The sequence below is a fragment of the Gorilla gorilla genome, chromosome 2, assembly GCF_029281585.2.
Source record: "Gorilla gorilla gorilla isolate KB3781 chromosome 2, NHGRI_mGorGor1-v2.1_pri, whole genome shotgun sequence".
Taxonomy (NCBI): Eukaryota; Metazoa; Chordata; class Mammalia; order Primates; family Hominidae; genus Gorilla; species Gorilla gorilla.
The window spans coordinates 178,614,957-178,629,358 of NC_086017.1; the positions used below are offsets into that span (position 1 = coordinate 178,614,957).

General features: G+C 39.1%; 1 protein-coding gene across 1 annotated transcript in view; it reads right to left on the minus strand.

Annotated features, from left to right (window-relative positions):
- Positions 1-14,402, minus strand: part of WDR49 (WD repeat domain 49) — a 178,279-nt gene that overhangs the window by 22,498 nt on the left and 141,379 nt on the right. Inside the window, exon 18 of the mRNA XM_055383679.2 lies at positions 4,417-4,526. Coding sequence (XP_055239654.2) covers positions 4,417-4,526 — 110 coding nt within the window. The remainder of the gene's footprint in view (positions 1-4,416; positions 4,527-14,402) is intronic.

The following is a 14,402-nucleotide window of genomic DNA, read 5'->3' on the forward strand; positions in this document are numbered from 1 at the left end:
GCTATGTCAAATTAGAGAAGAAATCTTCACAACATGTCAGGTATCGTTGTGCCATTAAGACAGATGAGGAAACTGAGGCTTAGGATGCTTTAGTAATTTGTGTCTCAGTTCATATAACTGTTAAATAGTTGATCATGGACTTAAGTTGAAATATGTTTAATCCCAAAGGTTATGCTCCAAGGTATAACAATAACAACATTACTAATAAGATTGTATTGGTTGCTATAATATGCCAGGCAGTAGTCAAAGTGCTTTACATATCTATCTCGTGTAATCCTAACAAAAACTCCGTGGAGTAGATTAGTTGATAAATGGGCATTGAATGTTAACAAATAATTATGCACCATTTTTACAGCAAAATTTCATCAGAAATTTAAAAATCAACATATCTGCTCTATGAAAGTGTGACATTCCCTTGGACACAAGTTGAAAAGATATTTGTAGTAAGTAACATATTTTCATTATAAAATAAAGCTTCAGGAAGGATTCTTATCTATGTTTCTAAGCAATATACCTTAGTATAATAATGACTCCTTTGTTTTAGGTTACTGGTCTTATAATTCTTTTCTGGTCAGTCAACGACTAGACTAATGCATTGTTCTGTGTGGCTTCAGGATTTCTGACGAGCAAAAATAGTTTTTATTCATCTTCATTTCTTAAATACTTAAGGGAAAGAATAAAAATTCTGGTGCCATCTCTTTTTTTAGAACTGTATCAGGTACTTCACACATATTTTCTGACTAATATAGTAAGGATATTTGTCCCCTCTGAATCTTATGTGGAATTGTAATCCCCAGCATTGGAGATGGAGCCTGGTAGAAGATGACTGGATTATGGGCATATATTTTTCATGAATTGTTTGGTGCCATTCCCTTGGTGCTGTTTTTGCAATAGTGAGTGGGTTCTCACAAGATCTGATGGTTTAAACGCGTGTGGCACCACCCCCAACTTGCTCCTACTCTCACCATGTGACGTTGCCTGCTTCCCCTTCACCTTCCACCATCACTGTAAGGTTTCTGAGGCCCTCACCAGAAGGTGGGCAAATGTTGGTGCCATACCTGAACAGCCTGCAGAACCGTGATCCAATTAAACCCCTTTTCTTTATAAATTACCTAGTATCAGACATTTCTTTACGGCAATGCAAAAATGGCCTGACACAGAAAATTGGTAACAAGAGTGGGGCATTGCTATAAAGATACCTGAAAACGTGCAAGTGGCTTTGGAACTGGCTAATGGGCAGATGTTGGAAGAGTTTGGAGGACTCAGAAGACAGGAAGATGAGGGGAATTTTGGAAATTCTTAGAGACTGGTTAAATGGTAGTAGCCAAAGTCCTGATAGTGATGTGGACAGTGAAGTACAGGCTGACAAAGTCTCAGATGGAAATGAGGAACTTACTGGGAACTGGAGCAAAGGTCACCCATATTATGCCTTACCAAAGACCTTAGCTGCATTGTGTTCATGCTCTAGGCATCTGTGGAAGTTTGAACTTAACAGTGATAATTTAGGGTATCTAGCAGAAGAAATTTCTACACAGCAGAGCACTCAAGATGTTCCCTGGCTTCTTCTAATAGCCTAGCTTAGATATGGGAGCAAGAAATAAAGTTGGAAATTATATTTAAAGAAAAAGCAGAGTATAAATGTTTAGGAAATTTGCAGCCCAGTCATGTGGCAAACAAACAAATTTAAAAAAAGCATTATCAAGAGAGAAATTCAAGCAGGCTGTGGAGCAACCACTTGCTAAAGAGATCTGTATAACTAAAAGAGATCCAAGACCTAATATCCAAGACAACAGGAAAAAGGCCTTGAAGGCCTTCTAGACAGCCCCTCCCATCACAGGCCCACAGGCATGGAAGGAATACACCACTGTTCTCCATATCCCTGCAGCTCCAGCTCCAGCTGTGGCTCAAAGGGCCCCAGATGCAACTCAGGCAGCCACTCCAGAGTGTGTAAGCCATAACTTTGGTGGCTTCCATGTGGTGTTAAGCCTGCAGGTACACAGAGTGCAAGAGTGAAGGAGGCTTGACAATCTCACCTCGATTTCAGAGGATGCAAGAGAAATCCTGGGTGCCCAGCAAGAAACCTGCAGCAGGGCATACCCCTCACAGAGAATATCTGGTAACACAGTGCTAGTGTTACTGGGGGGTCCTTGCTCCCAGAGCTCCCAAGATGGTGGCGGGCTGCTTCCAAAATGGTGGTGGGCCATTTCCAAGATGGTGGTAAGCCTCGTGTTGTCTGACCTGGGGTTCTTGGCCTCACGGATTCCAAGGAATGGAATCCTGGGCCATGCGGTGAGTGTTACAGCTCTATTAGAAGCCGTGGGTCATGGAAGAGAACCATGGAACCCAGTGACTAGTGTTCAGCTCAATTAGGACGAACCAGGGCACTTAGCCGTGCAGGAACAATGGCAAGCCTTTAGCCCGATCAGGAGCGGCAATGAGAGCCTTGCTGGATCAGGAGCACAGCAGACACCCTGCCAGATCCAGAAGGATGGAAGTCAGCGGTGGGTCTGTGAAGGTGGCCAGCAGCAGTGGTGGACGGCGACTGAAAGCTCAGCCCGAGCCATAACAAACATGGACCAGAAGAGTGCAGTTGCAAGATTTAATAGAGTGAAAGCAGAGCTCCCATACAAAGGGAGGGGACCCAAAGGGGGTTGCCGTTGCCGGCTCGAATGCCTGGGTTTTTTTTTTTTTTTTTTTTTTGAGACGGAGTCTCGCTCTGTCGCCCAGGCTGGAGTGCAGTGGTGCAATCTCGGCTCACTGCAAGCTCCGCCTCCTGGGTTCACGCCATTTTCCTGCCTCAGCCTCCCGAGTAGCTGGGACTACAGGCGCCCGCCACTGCGCCCGGCTAATTTTTTGTATTTTTAGTAGAGATGGGGTTTCACCGTGGTCTCGATCTCCTGACCTCGTGATCCGCCCACCTCGGCCTCCCAAAGTGCTGGGATTACAGGCGTGAGCCACCGCGCCCAGCCTGAATGCCTGGGTTTATATCCCGATCCTTGTCCCTCCCGCTGTGCTCTCAGGCAATAGATGATTGGCTATTTCTTTACCTCCTGTTTTTGCCTAATTAGCATTTTAGTGAGCTCTCTGATTGGTCAGGTGTGAGCTAAGTTGCAAGCCCCATGTTTAAAGGTGGAAGCGGTCACCTTCCCAGCTAGGCTTAGGGATTGTTAGTTGGCCTAGGAAATCCAGCTAGTCCTGTCTCTCACTAGTAGAGGGGAAATGTGGGGTTGGAGGTCTCATGCAGAGTCCCCACTGGGGCACTGCCTAGTGGAGCTCTGTAAAGAGGGCCACTGTTCTCCATACTTGAGAATGGTAGATTCACTGGCAGCTTGCATCCTGTGCCTGAAGAAGCTACAGGCACTCAACTCTAACCCATGAGAACAACCACAAGGGCTGTACCCTGCAGAGACACAGGGGCAAATCTGTGCAAGACCTTGGCAGCCCACCCCTGGTGCCACTGTGCCCTGGATGTGGGCATGGAATCAAAGGAGATTATTTTGGAGCTTTAAGACATAATGACTGCCTTGCTGAATTTCAGACTTGCCTGGAGCCTAGAGCCCCTTTCTTTTGGCCAGTTTCTCCTTTTAGAATGAAAATGTTTATCCAATGCCTATGCCCCCATTTTATCTTGAAAGTAAATGACTTTTTTATTTTACAGGCTTATAGGTGGAAGCAGCTTACCTTGTTTCAGATGAGAACTTTGAACTTTGTACTTTTAAGTTAATGCTGGAATGAGTTAAGACTTTGGAGGACTATTGGGAAGAATGGTTTTATTTTTCAATGGGAGAAGGACATGAAATTTGGAGGTGCCAGGGATGGAATGATATAGCCTGGATATTTGTCCCTGCCCAAATCTCATGTTGAAATGTAATCCCCAGTGTTGGAGATGGGGCCTGGTGAGAGGTGTTCAGGTCATGAGGGTGGATCCCTCACAGCTTGGTGCTCTCCTCATGGTAGCAAGTCCACAGAGATCTGGCTGTTGAAAGTGTGTAGCACCTCCCCCACTCCCTCTTGCTCCTGCTGTCACCCTGTGATGTGCTTGCTATTGCTTCACCTTCCACCAAGCAGATACCAACATTATGGTTCCTGTACAGCCTGCAGAACTGTGAGCCAATTAAACCTTTTTCTTTTTAAATAAATTATACAGTTTCTGGCATTTTTTTATAGCAATGCAAGAGTGGTCCAATACACTGACTGAGACCTTACACTTTTTCCGCTAGTATTCTGTGGAGCCTTGGACAGGTGACTTAATGTCCTGTACCTCACTTTTCTCCTTTGTTAAATGGGGTTCACAGGACATTACATTCATGCTTATTAAGGAATAGGAACATTCCTGACACACAGAGTAGACATTTGTATTCACACTAATCTGTTAAATAATATTATAAAAATACATTAACAACAGTGACTACTTACTGAATGATTTTTTTATAACTTCACCATAATAAGGTTTTTGTGTTTCTTTCATGCAGGTACTTCTTTCCTTATATTTTATACCTAAATTTATATCTTCTGATGGTCCGACACTGGAAGAAAATATTTCATGATGAAATACATTATTAACCACAGGGATGGAGAAACTCTTTCTGGCTATGTGTATCTTTGACCAAAAAAAAAACAAAAACAAAAACAAAAAATCTATTCCTGTGAACCGAAGTAGTGATATTTGTTTATACTAATCAAGCCCTATCTTTTAACAAAATGCCTGCTAGCCAGGTGATAATAGAAAAGAGTGAGAGCCAGAGTTTCCAAGAGTCTAATTAAGCAAAGCCCTGTCCCCATAGCAACAAGGTTAGAGAAAAAATTATTTAGAAGAAAATTTTACAGAAACACGTACATTATCCTTGCCTTATTAATAAATTATATAATGAGAAGTAAGCATCAATCCTTTGTGTCAAAGCTTATTTATTCAGTGTTAGGCGTGTATCTTTAGTTATGGTTATGGCATCCAAAATGCAAAGAAGTTCAGTATTTCTGAGGCTTTCTCATATGAATCTATAAGAAAATTTTAGCGTAACTTGAATCCACAGAAAGGATTTTTATCAATAAAACATGGGAAATAAAATCATTACATAGCTGTATATAATCTTGTGAGAAAATAGAAAATGATCTCAAATCTATTTAAAATTCACTGTCATAGACTTCAACCTTAACAGCTACAAGTTATGTTTCCAAAAATTGTTATTAGTCTCTTCAGAGCACCAAGCCAGAAAACACATCCATCGTCTCAAAATCGTGGAGAGTCCTGGGGATCTTGACTCACCCTCTTCCTTCTGCCTCCCTTCCCTGCATCCCTCAGCCCTTTATAGTTAACCATTCTTCCACTCCCTAACTTTTATTCTTATATCTTCTATGGATTTTGTAGCTATAAGACTCTGAGTTGTTTCCCATACTTTCAGCCTCAATTTTCCCCTCAATGTAATGGGACTCTTGCTGTGGATTTAAAGGAGATAAGATGGATGAAAGTTCAGAAATGTGCCTAATAAATAATAGCATTCAAGTAATGTTCATTTCCAGCTTTCTTTTTCCTCCACTCTATTTTTACTGTATCTTCCAATTTTAAAAGATTTAAAAATATCAATACAAGTAAAAAGTCTATGTATCTCTCTTAAATTTAATATCAAATGCTATTTGCATGGCTTTAAGTAGTAATGTATTAATTGCTTTCTCATATATAAACTTTTCATTTTAGAGGTTTTAGATTTGCAGAAAAGTTAGTAGAGCTCCAGTATATCCCTCAACCAATTTTCCCTATTATAACATCTTACACTACCATTTGTCACAATAAAGAAATCAATATTGGTACAGTACTATTAACTGAATTCCATATTTTATTAGAGTTTTACTAGTTTTTTCTTAATGTGATTTTTCTGTAAGGTCAACGTTATATTTTGTTGTCTAACTCCTTAGCCTCTGGCCTGTGACGATTTTTCTTGTTTATTATGATCTTGATAGTTTTAAGAAATACTTGTCAGATTTTTTTGGTAGAATATCCCTCAGTTTGGGTTTGTCTGATATTCTTCTCATGGTGAGACTGGGGTTATGAGTTGTTGAGAGGAAAGCAACAGAGGTGAACGGCTGCTCTTATCGCATCAAACCAAGGGTGCATGCTATCAAACTGACTTCCATGGTTGATGTTAACCTCAATTACCTGGCCACAGTTGTATGTGCCAAGTTTTTAGTAATGTTTACAATAGCTACTGTACAGTTACTTTTTCCCTTTTTCCATATATTACTCTTTGGAAGCAAGTTTTCAAGTAGAATGCACATTTAAGAGGGGATGGGGGGTAGTTAATCATGATTTCCTTGAATCAGGAGAGTATTAACATAAATTACTTGGAATTATAGATTTTTTTTTCTTTTAGGAGAGCTTTGTCATTGGATAGGTGGGCAGTTTTTCCCCAATTGCACTGGAATGACATCCCTCGCCATATGCCATCTCATGTGAGTAAGAATTAGTATTTAGCCACTATTGAGGCTTTCAAGACAAGAAATAATGATATCCTTAGAGAGGTATTTTAAGATAGTAAGGGGATCTACAAAAATAAGAAGTTGGTGTTGGATACTGAAAGCATGGAGTGTGGTACAGTTAGGCCTTGCAGTTATTGGATTAAGAATACACCTTTTTCTAGAAAAGAATTATTCATGTAAACATGTGCAAAAGATTGAGGGGGCAGGGGCCACGGTAAAGAGGTTTCCCTTTAGAGTAGTTAACAATATATCTTGATTTTTTTTTCCAAAACACTCTAAACTCTTCCCTGTTTTCAGACCATATGCTTTCTGACTATCTCATCCTGTGGAATCTAAATCAAGTAGCTTTTATGTAAAGCAAAACATTTTGCCCATTTCCACTAAAGAGTTTTATCCACAGAGGGAGAAAAGTAGTCAGACGGTAGGAGAGAATCTCTTGGAAGTCACAACAAATTAAGTCAACAATCTATTGCTTCCTTTTCACAGACAGACATCTGACATTTGCAGGAGTGGTTACTCTGAAAATGCACAGGGAACTGGAAAAAGGCAAATGTTCTCAAGAGGAGAAGTGATGGATGAAGATAAAGAAGCAGAATAATGTAATACCAGGCTTAAATAGAGTTTTAAAACATTTTGCAAAAATGCCTTAGTAGGTGATGCAGGAAGTCGATCTACTATGGGATCCACCAGCTTTGGCATCAATCCTATGAGGAGGAAAGGCTCTAACTAATCTCACTTCTCTTGGCTCTGGCTGTGGAAGGGAGGTATAATGACTGTGACAATCACTCAAGTACCCTCCTAGGCATAAAAAAGGAAGTGAAAAATGCTTAGAGTAGTGGCTTATACATAGCAGGTACTTGATAAAATATTTGATGGCTTGACTCAGAAACCAATAATTTGTCAATATTTTCACATGATGCTTGTTGGACAGGCAACACAGAACAGTGATGAAGTACTAACTCTGCAGCCTGAATGCCTGCATTTGTATCCCTAGTTCACCTCTTGGTTGGTTGACCTTGTGCAAATCAGTTAACTTCTCCGCCTCTGTTTTTCAAGTTGTGAAATGGGGATGACAATAGTAGCTATCTTCTAGGATTACAGTGAGAATTAAATGAGGTAAACACATAAAGACCTTAGAACAGGCCCTGAAATATAATCAGGGCTCAGTTGGTATTGGCTACTATCACTTTAAGCAAAAGCAAGACAATATTTTTCACTCAAAGCAGGGAGTTCTAACACCCCCCTACAGCAAGCTCCAATATTCTTCAGAACTATCAGAATGATCAGACAAAAAGTAAAAAGATGTGGCACTCCCCCAAATAATAATTTGCTGTTCTAGTATTTTTAAAGTTCAAATTTCAAAAATTGAATAGAGTATCATATGCTTTCATTTGTCATACATGGACATAGGATAGTTATTGCCAGATTGTTGGTGAAAGTAGACTGCCAATTCGTCAAGTATTTACATCACATAAAGCCTAATTTAAAATGGGATTTTAATATTTTGTGTATTTTTTCTTATAGCTATTTATCTATTTTCTAATTTAATTTCTCACATGAAATCTACTGACAGAATAATTAGGTAATCAATAGCATTTAAATAATATTAAATATCAGTTCCCTCCTAACAATAACATGAAATTTAAAACATCATAATTATTTTCCATGTTTAAGAAACATTAATTTGAGGTGTGCCTTCTGCCTTGTATAAACTTACTTGGAAACTAGTAGAATTTTTGTTTCATTTCTCATCTGAGTCTTTATACTTGTTTCTAATAATGAATCCCTTCCAGATAAGCAATTTTTTAAATGGTAACCAAAGGAAAATGTGTCAGATAATAAAAAATGGAGTAGTTTATGCTCTTTGTTGCTCTAGAATAAGAATGAAGATCAATAAGTGAGAGTTCTACAGATAGATTTTACTTAACATTAGAGACATTAAGAATAGTTCAATAATAGAGAAGGGTATCTGTGAGATGTGAGTGTGTCATATAGGAACTATTCAAAAAGGCTGGGATGTGTTTCTCTTAAAGATGCCATAGGAGTTAGTCTAGTAGACTTTGAATATCCCTTTAAAATTTATTATTGAATTATCAAAGGTTAATAAACCTGAAAAATGTTTACTTTCACAAATAATCAAAAACTTTAGTTTAAAGCAATAAGATATCATAGCGACAGTTTTAAGACAGCAATAACAACCATTTTTGGTTCGAAAGCAGGAAAGCAACCATTTGTATTGCTGCTGGAGGGAGAGCTGATATGTCCAGACAGCGAGATGACCTTTAGCAAGATGACCCAAAGGCCTTTATGCCTTTTGACTCAGCAATTCCTCTCAAAGAATTTATTCTAATTATGAATTCAATAAGATATTCTAATATGTGCATATGAAAGTATTTAAAGAACTGTTTTCCCAGTTAAAATTTGTAAACAATCTACATATTTGAAATAAAGAAAATGGTTAAAAAGCTACAAGTCATTATAAATGTTGTTGTCCATGGATACTCATATTAACTAATATGAAAATGTGCTTACTGCATATTTTTGAGTGATAAAACAGGTTATAAACTGTGTCTACTAAGTCCCCATTTTTATAAAATATACATTTTTTCATTGTTGTAAGTATGCCTAAAACAAGGTCTTAAAAGTGAAATGCCTAATGTTAACAATGGCTTTACCACAGATATTTTCACCTTTTGCTTATTTGTACTTCCAAATTTTCCCGTAATAAAAATGTAGTATTTTTGGCCAGGCACAGTGGCTCACGTCTATAATCCCAGCACTTTGGGAGGCCGAGGCGGGCAGATCATGAGGTCAGGAGTTCAAGACCAGCCTGGCCAACATGATGAAACCCCGTCTCTACTAAAAATACAAAAATGAGCTGGGCATGGTGGCATATGCCTGTAATCCCTGTATTAATTTTATAATAAGGAAATATTCTGAAACTGTATTTTCTGAATTATTCATTTTATCTATAATTTTCCTGGGTTAGATAATTTTACATGAGTCCGGAAAACAAATATTCCTATAAACTAGGAAAAATATATGTCCACTGTAGTTTTTTTACTATTTTATCCCTTGACTTATTTATTTTTTTAGAAGTTTTTTAAAGCTAGTATGAGTTTTGCAGACTCTAGGAAAAGGATAAATCTATTTCTCCATATCAATTGTTAACTTAGAATTAGGCCTTTCTATTAATCTCTTAAATTCTATATTCATCTCCCCAGGACTTAAATTGAAGATAATTCTTTACCATCTACCTACTTCTCACAAATAGTATTATAAAATACTTTCAGCCCTGTGAAAAGCCAGGTATGTTTGTATAAGTCAGAAGATAATATACACCCCAATTTTTTAACCTGGAAAGAGACTCTTAGGTGTTAAAATGAGAAAATAGCTTTAAGACACTTAATTTTTTCTTCATGTTTCTTGTTTCTTCTATTTTCTTTAGACTTTTTCTATTTTCCTTCATCTTTCTTCCTGTGCACCATCCCCCGTCTAAACATACCCCCACCTGCATATATACACCAAGTGTACTTTTTCTCCTGTAGTCTAAATTCTTTCACATTTTTATTTTTCTTTCATATTTTTTCATATGGATGAGAGCTAGCATGATTCTTTCCTTGAATTTACCAGTCTGACTAGGTAAAGGGGCACATTCTTCGGAACAATATTTCTTAAAAATAAAATGATTTATAATATTTTCCGCACTAGATGGAAAGCACAAAGGACATTCTACAGCTGACAATTCTATTGTGTTTGTATAATTTCTGCAAAGGATTCCTGATCATATTCCTGGGAGAACTGAAGGATGTACATGATAATCATTTCTGAGGATGTGTTTTTAACCCTTTTTTTATTAGTTTAATTCCTAAATGACATTTTTCTATACTATCTCATTATTACAAAGTCTTAAAATTATATCAATCCAGTCTCATCTGAATTAGATTAAGACAGAAATTTTAAAGATCACAAGTACTTTTTGATGCGTTATTTTTTCATTTTACAAAATGCTGTACAGTAGAAATAACTTTGCCTCTCACCCCCAGAAGTCTACCGACGCCTATATAATCTTATAATCAACATGAGAAGATCAGTTTGTTGTACTCCTATTTAATCTGGTAGACAACAAAGCTCCAGTTTTAAGAGAAGTCTGTGAACTATAAAACCTATATATTGGTGAGTGACTGAGCTACCTCCCAGGGAAACCATGTTTTTGTCCACGGATCTGTGAAACCCATGGATCAGATCACCTCGGTGAGCCCACACCACCAGGGTCTTGGGTTCCAAGCACAGAACTGTGCAGATTCTTGGTGAACGCTTGGGTTGCAGCCAGTGGCAGCATGCTGGAGACTGCCTAAGACAACCAAGTACCCAGAGGGAGGGGCGGTCACCATCACTGTGGCTCCAATCAGCCGTTTTCCCCTGCCGGTGCTGGGGAGACTGGGCAGTTTGGCCTGGGAGGAATTCCCCACAATGCAGCACAGTGGCTGTGGCAGATCGTGGCCAACTGCTTCTTTAGGTGGGACCCGGATCCATCCCTCCTCTTTGGGTGGGGCCTCCCTGTGGTAACTTCAGTGCCTCCAGCCAGGGGTTTACAGGCAGAACTCTGATCTCTCTGGAACGGAGCCCCTGGGGGAAACAGTGGCCATGGTCTCTGGTTCAGTAGACTTAGTCTTTCCTTCTGCTGGCTCTGAGGAATCAAGGCAGTCCAGACGAGTGGAATTCCTGCCAGCGCAGCACACCCATTCCACCAAGGGACAGATAGAGTGCTTCGTTAAGAGGGTCCCTGATTCTGTGCCTCCTGAGTAGGTGAGACCTCCAAACAGGGGTCACCAGAAACCTCATAAAGGAGAGCTCCCACTGGCATCAGGTCAGTGCACCTCCGGGATGGATCTCCCAGGGGAAGGAGCAGGCAGCCATCTTCGCTCTTCTGCAGCCTCCACTGGTGATACCTCCAGGTGCATGAGGGACCCAGGTAAATAGAGCCTAGAGTGGACCCCCAGCAAACTGCAGAAGAGGAGCTCTACAGAAGAGGGGCCTTACTGTTAAAAGAAAAACAAACAGAAAGCAACAACATCAACAAAAAATACCCCACAAAATCTCATCCAAAGGTCAGGAGCCTCAAAGATTGAAGGTAGATAAACCCACAAAGATGAGAAAAAAATCCACACAAAAACACTGAAAATTCAAAAAGCTGGGGTGCCTCTTCTATTCCAAATGATTGTAACACCTCTCCAGAAAGGGCACAGAACTGGGCTGAGGCAGAGATGGATGAATTGACAGAAGTAGGCTTCAGAAGGTGGGTAATAACAAACTTCACTGAGGTAAAAGAGTATGTTCTAACACAATGCAAAGAAGCTAAGAACCAAGATAAAACATTACAGAAGCTGTTAGCCAGAATAACTAGTTTAGAAAGTAACAAAGATGACCTGAAAGAGCTGAAAAACACAAGAGAACTTCACAATGCAATCACAAGTGTCAATAGCTGAATAGTCCACACGGAGGACAGAATCTCAGAGCTTGATGACTATCTTGCTGAAATAAGACAGGCAGACAAGATTAGAGAAAGAAGAATGAAAAAGAACAAATGAAGCCTCCAAGAACTATGAGATTATATAACCAAACCTATGACTGATTGGGGTACCTGCAAGAGATGGAGAGAATGGAAACAAGTTGGAAAACATACTTCAGGATATCATCCAGGAGAACTTTCTCAACCTAGCAAGACAGGCCAACATTCAAATTCAAGAAATCCAGAGAACCCCAGTAAGATACTACATGAAAAGATCAACCCCAAGACACATAATCATCAGACTTTCCAAGGTTAACATGAAGGAAAAAATTTAAAGGGCAGCCAGAGAGAAAGGCCAAGTCAATTACAAAGGGAAGCCCATCAGACTGACAGCGGACCTCTCAGCAGAAACTCTACAAACCAGAAGAGATTGGGGGGAGGGGGCCAATATTCAACATTCTTAAAGAAAAGAATTTCCAATCCAGAATTCCATATCAAGCCAAACTAAGCTTAATAAGCAAAGGAGAAATAAGATTGTTTCCAGACAAGAAAATGCTGTGGGAATTCATCACCAAGAGCTTGCAAGAGCCTGCCTTGCAAGAGCTCCTGAAGGAAGCACTGAATATGAAAAGGAAAAACCGTTATCAGTCAATACAAAAACACACTGAAGTACACAGACCAATGACACCATGAAGAAACTACATTAACAAGTCTGCAAAATAACCAGCCAGCATCATGGAGACAAAATCAAATTCACACATAACAATATCAACCTTAAATATAAATGGGCTAAATGCCCCAATTAAAAGACACAGAATGGCAAATGGCATAAAGAGTAAAGACCCACTGGTGTGCTGTCTTCAAAAGATATGTCTCACATGCCAGACACACATAGGCTCAAAATAAAGGAATGGAGGAAATTTTACCAAGCAAATGGAAAGCAGAAAAATGCAGGGGTTGCAATCCTAGTTTCTGACAAAACAGACTTTAAACTAACAAAGATCAAAAAAGACAAAAAAAAAAAGGCATTACATAATGGTAAAGTGTTCAATTCAACAAGAAGAGCTAACTATGCTAAATATATATGCACCCAATACAGGAGAACCCAGATTCATAAAACAAGTTCTTAGAGACCTGCAAAGAGACTTAGACTCCCACACAATAATAGTGGGAAACTTTAACACCCAACTGTCAATATTAGACAGATATCGAGACAGAAAGTGTAAAAGATATTCAGGGCTTGAACTCAGCTCTAGATCAAGTGGACCTGATAGAGATTTACAGAAATCTCCACCCAAAAACAACAGAATATACTTTCTTCTTGGTGCCACATGGCACTTCCTCTAAAATTGATCACATAATTGGAAGTAAAACACTCCTCAGCAAATGCAAAAGAACCAAAATCATAACAGTCTCTCAGACCACAGCACAATTTAATTAGAACTCAATATTAAGAAACTCACTAAACACCACACAACTACATAGAAGTTGAACATCCTGCTCTTGAATGACTCCTGGGTAAGTAATGAAATTAAGACAGAAATTAAGAAGTTCCTTGAAACTAATGAGAAGAAAGAGGCCATGTACCAAAATCCCTGGGACACAGCTAATGCAGTGTTAAGAGAAAAATTTACAGCACTAAATGCCCACATCAAAAAGCTAGAAAGATCTCAAATCAACATCCTAACATCACAACTAATGAACTAGAGAACCAAGAGCAAACAGACCCCTAAGCTAGCAGAAGACAAGAAATAACCAAGGTCAGAGCTGAACTGAAGGAGATACAGACACACACACACACACACACACACACACACACACACACACACACACACACACACAAACCCTTCAAAATATCAACAAATCCATAAACTGGCTTTTTGAAAAAAATTAAGAAAATAGATAGATTGCTAGCTGAATTAATAAAGAAGAAAAGACAGAAGAATCAAATAGACCCAATAAAAAAAGATAAAGGGGATATCACTACTGGCCCCACAGAAATACAACTATCTAAGAATACTATAAACACCTCTATGCAAATAAACTAAGAAATCTAGAAGAAATGGATAAATTCCTGGACACAAACACCCTCTCAAGACTGAAACAGGAAGAAGTTGAATCCCTGAAGAGGCCAGTAATGAGTTTTGAAATTGAGGTAGTAATAAATAGCCTACAAATCAAAAAAGCCAAGGACCAGAGTGATTCACAGCTGAATTCTACCAGAGATACAAAAAGGAGCTGGTACCATTTCTTCTGAAACTATTCCAAAAAATTGAAAAGGAGTGACTCTTCCCTCACTGATTTTATGAGCTCAGTATCATCCTGATACCAAAACCTGGTCAAGACAAAACAAAACAATGAAAAAAGAACTTCGGCCAATATCCCTGATGAACATCGATGCAAAAATCCTCAATAAAAT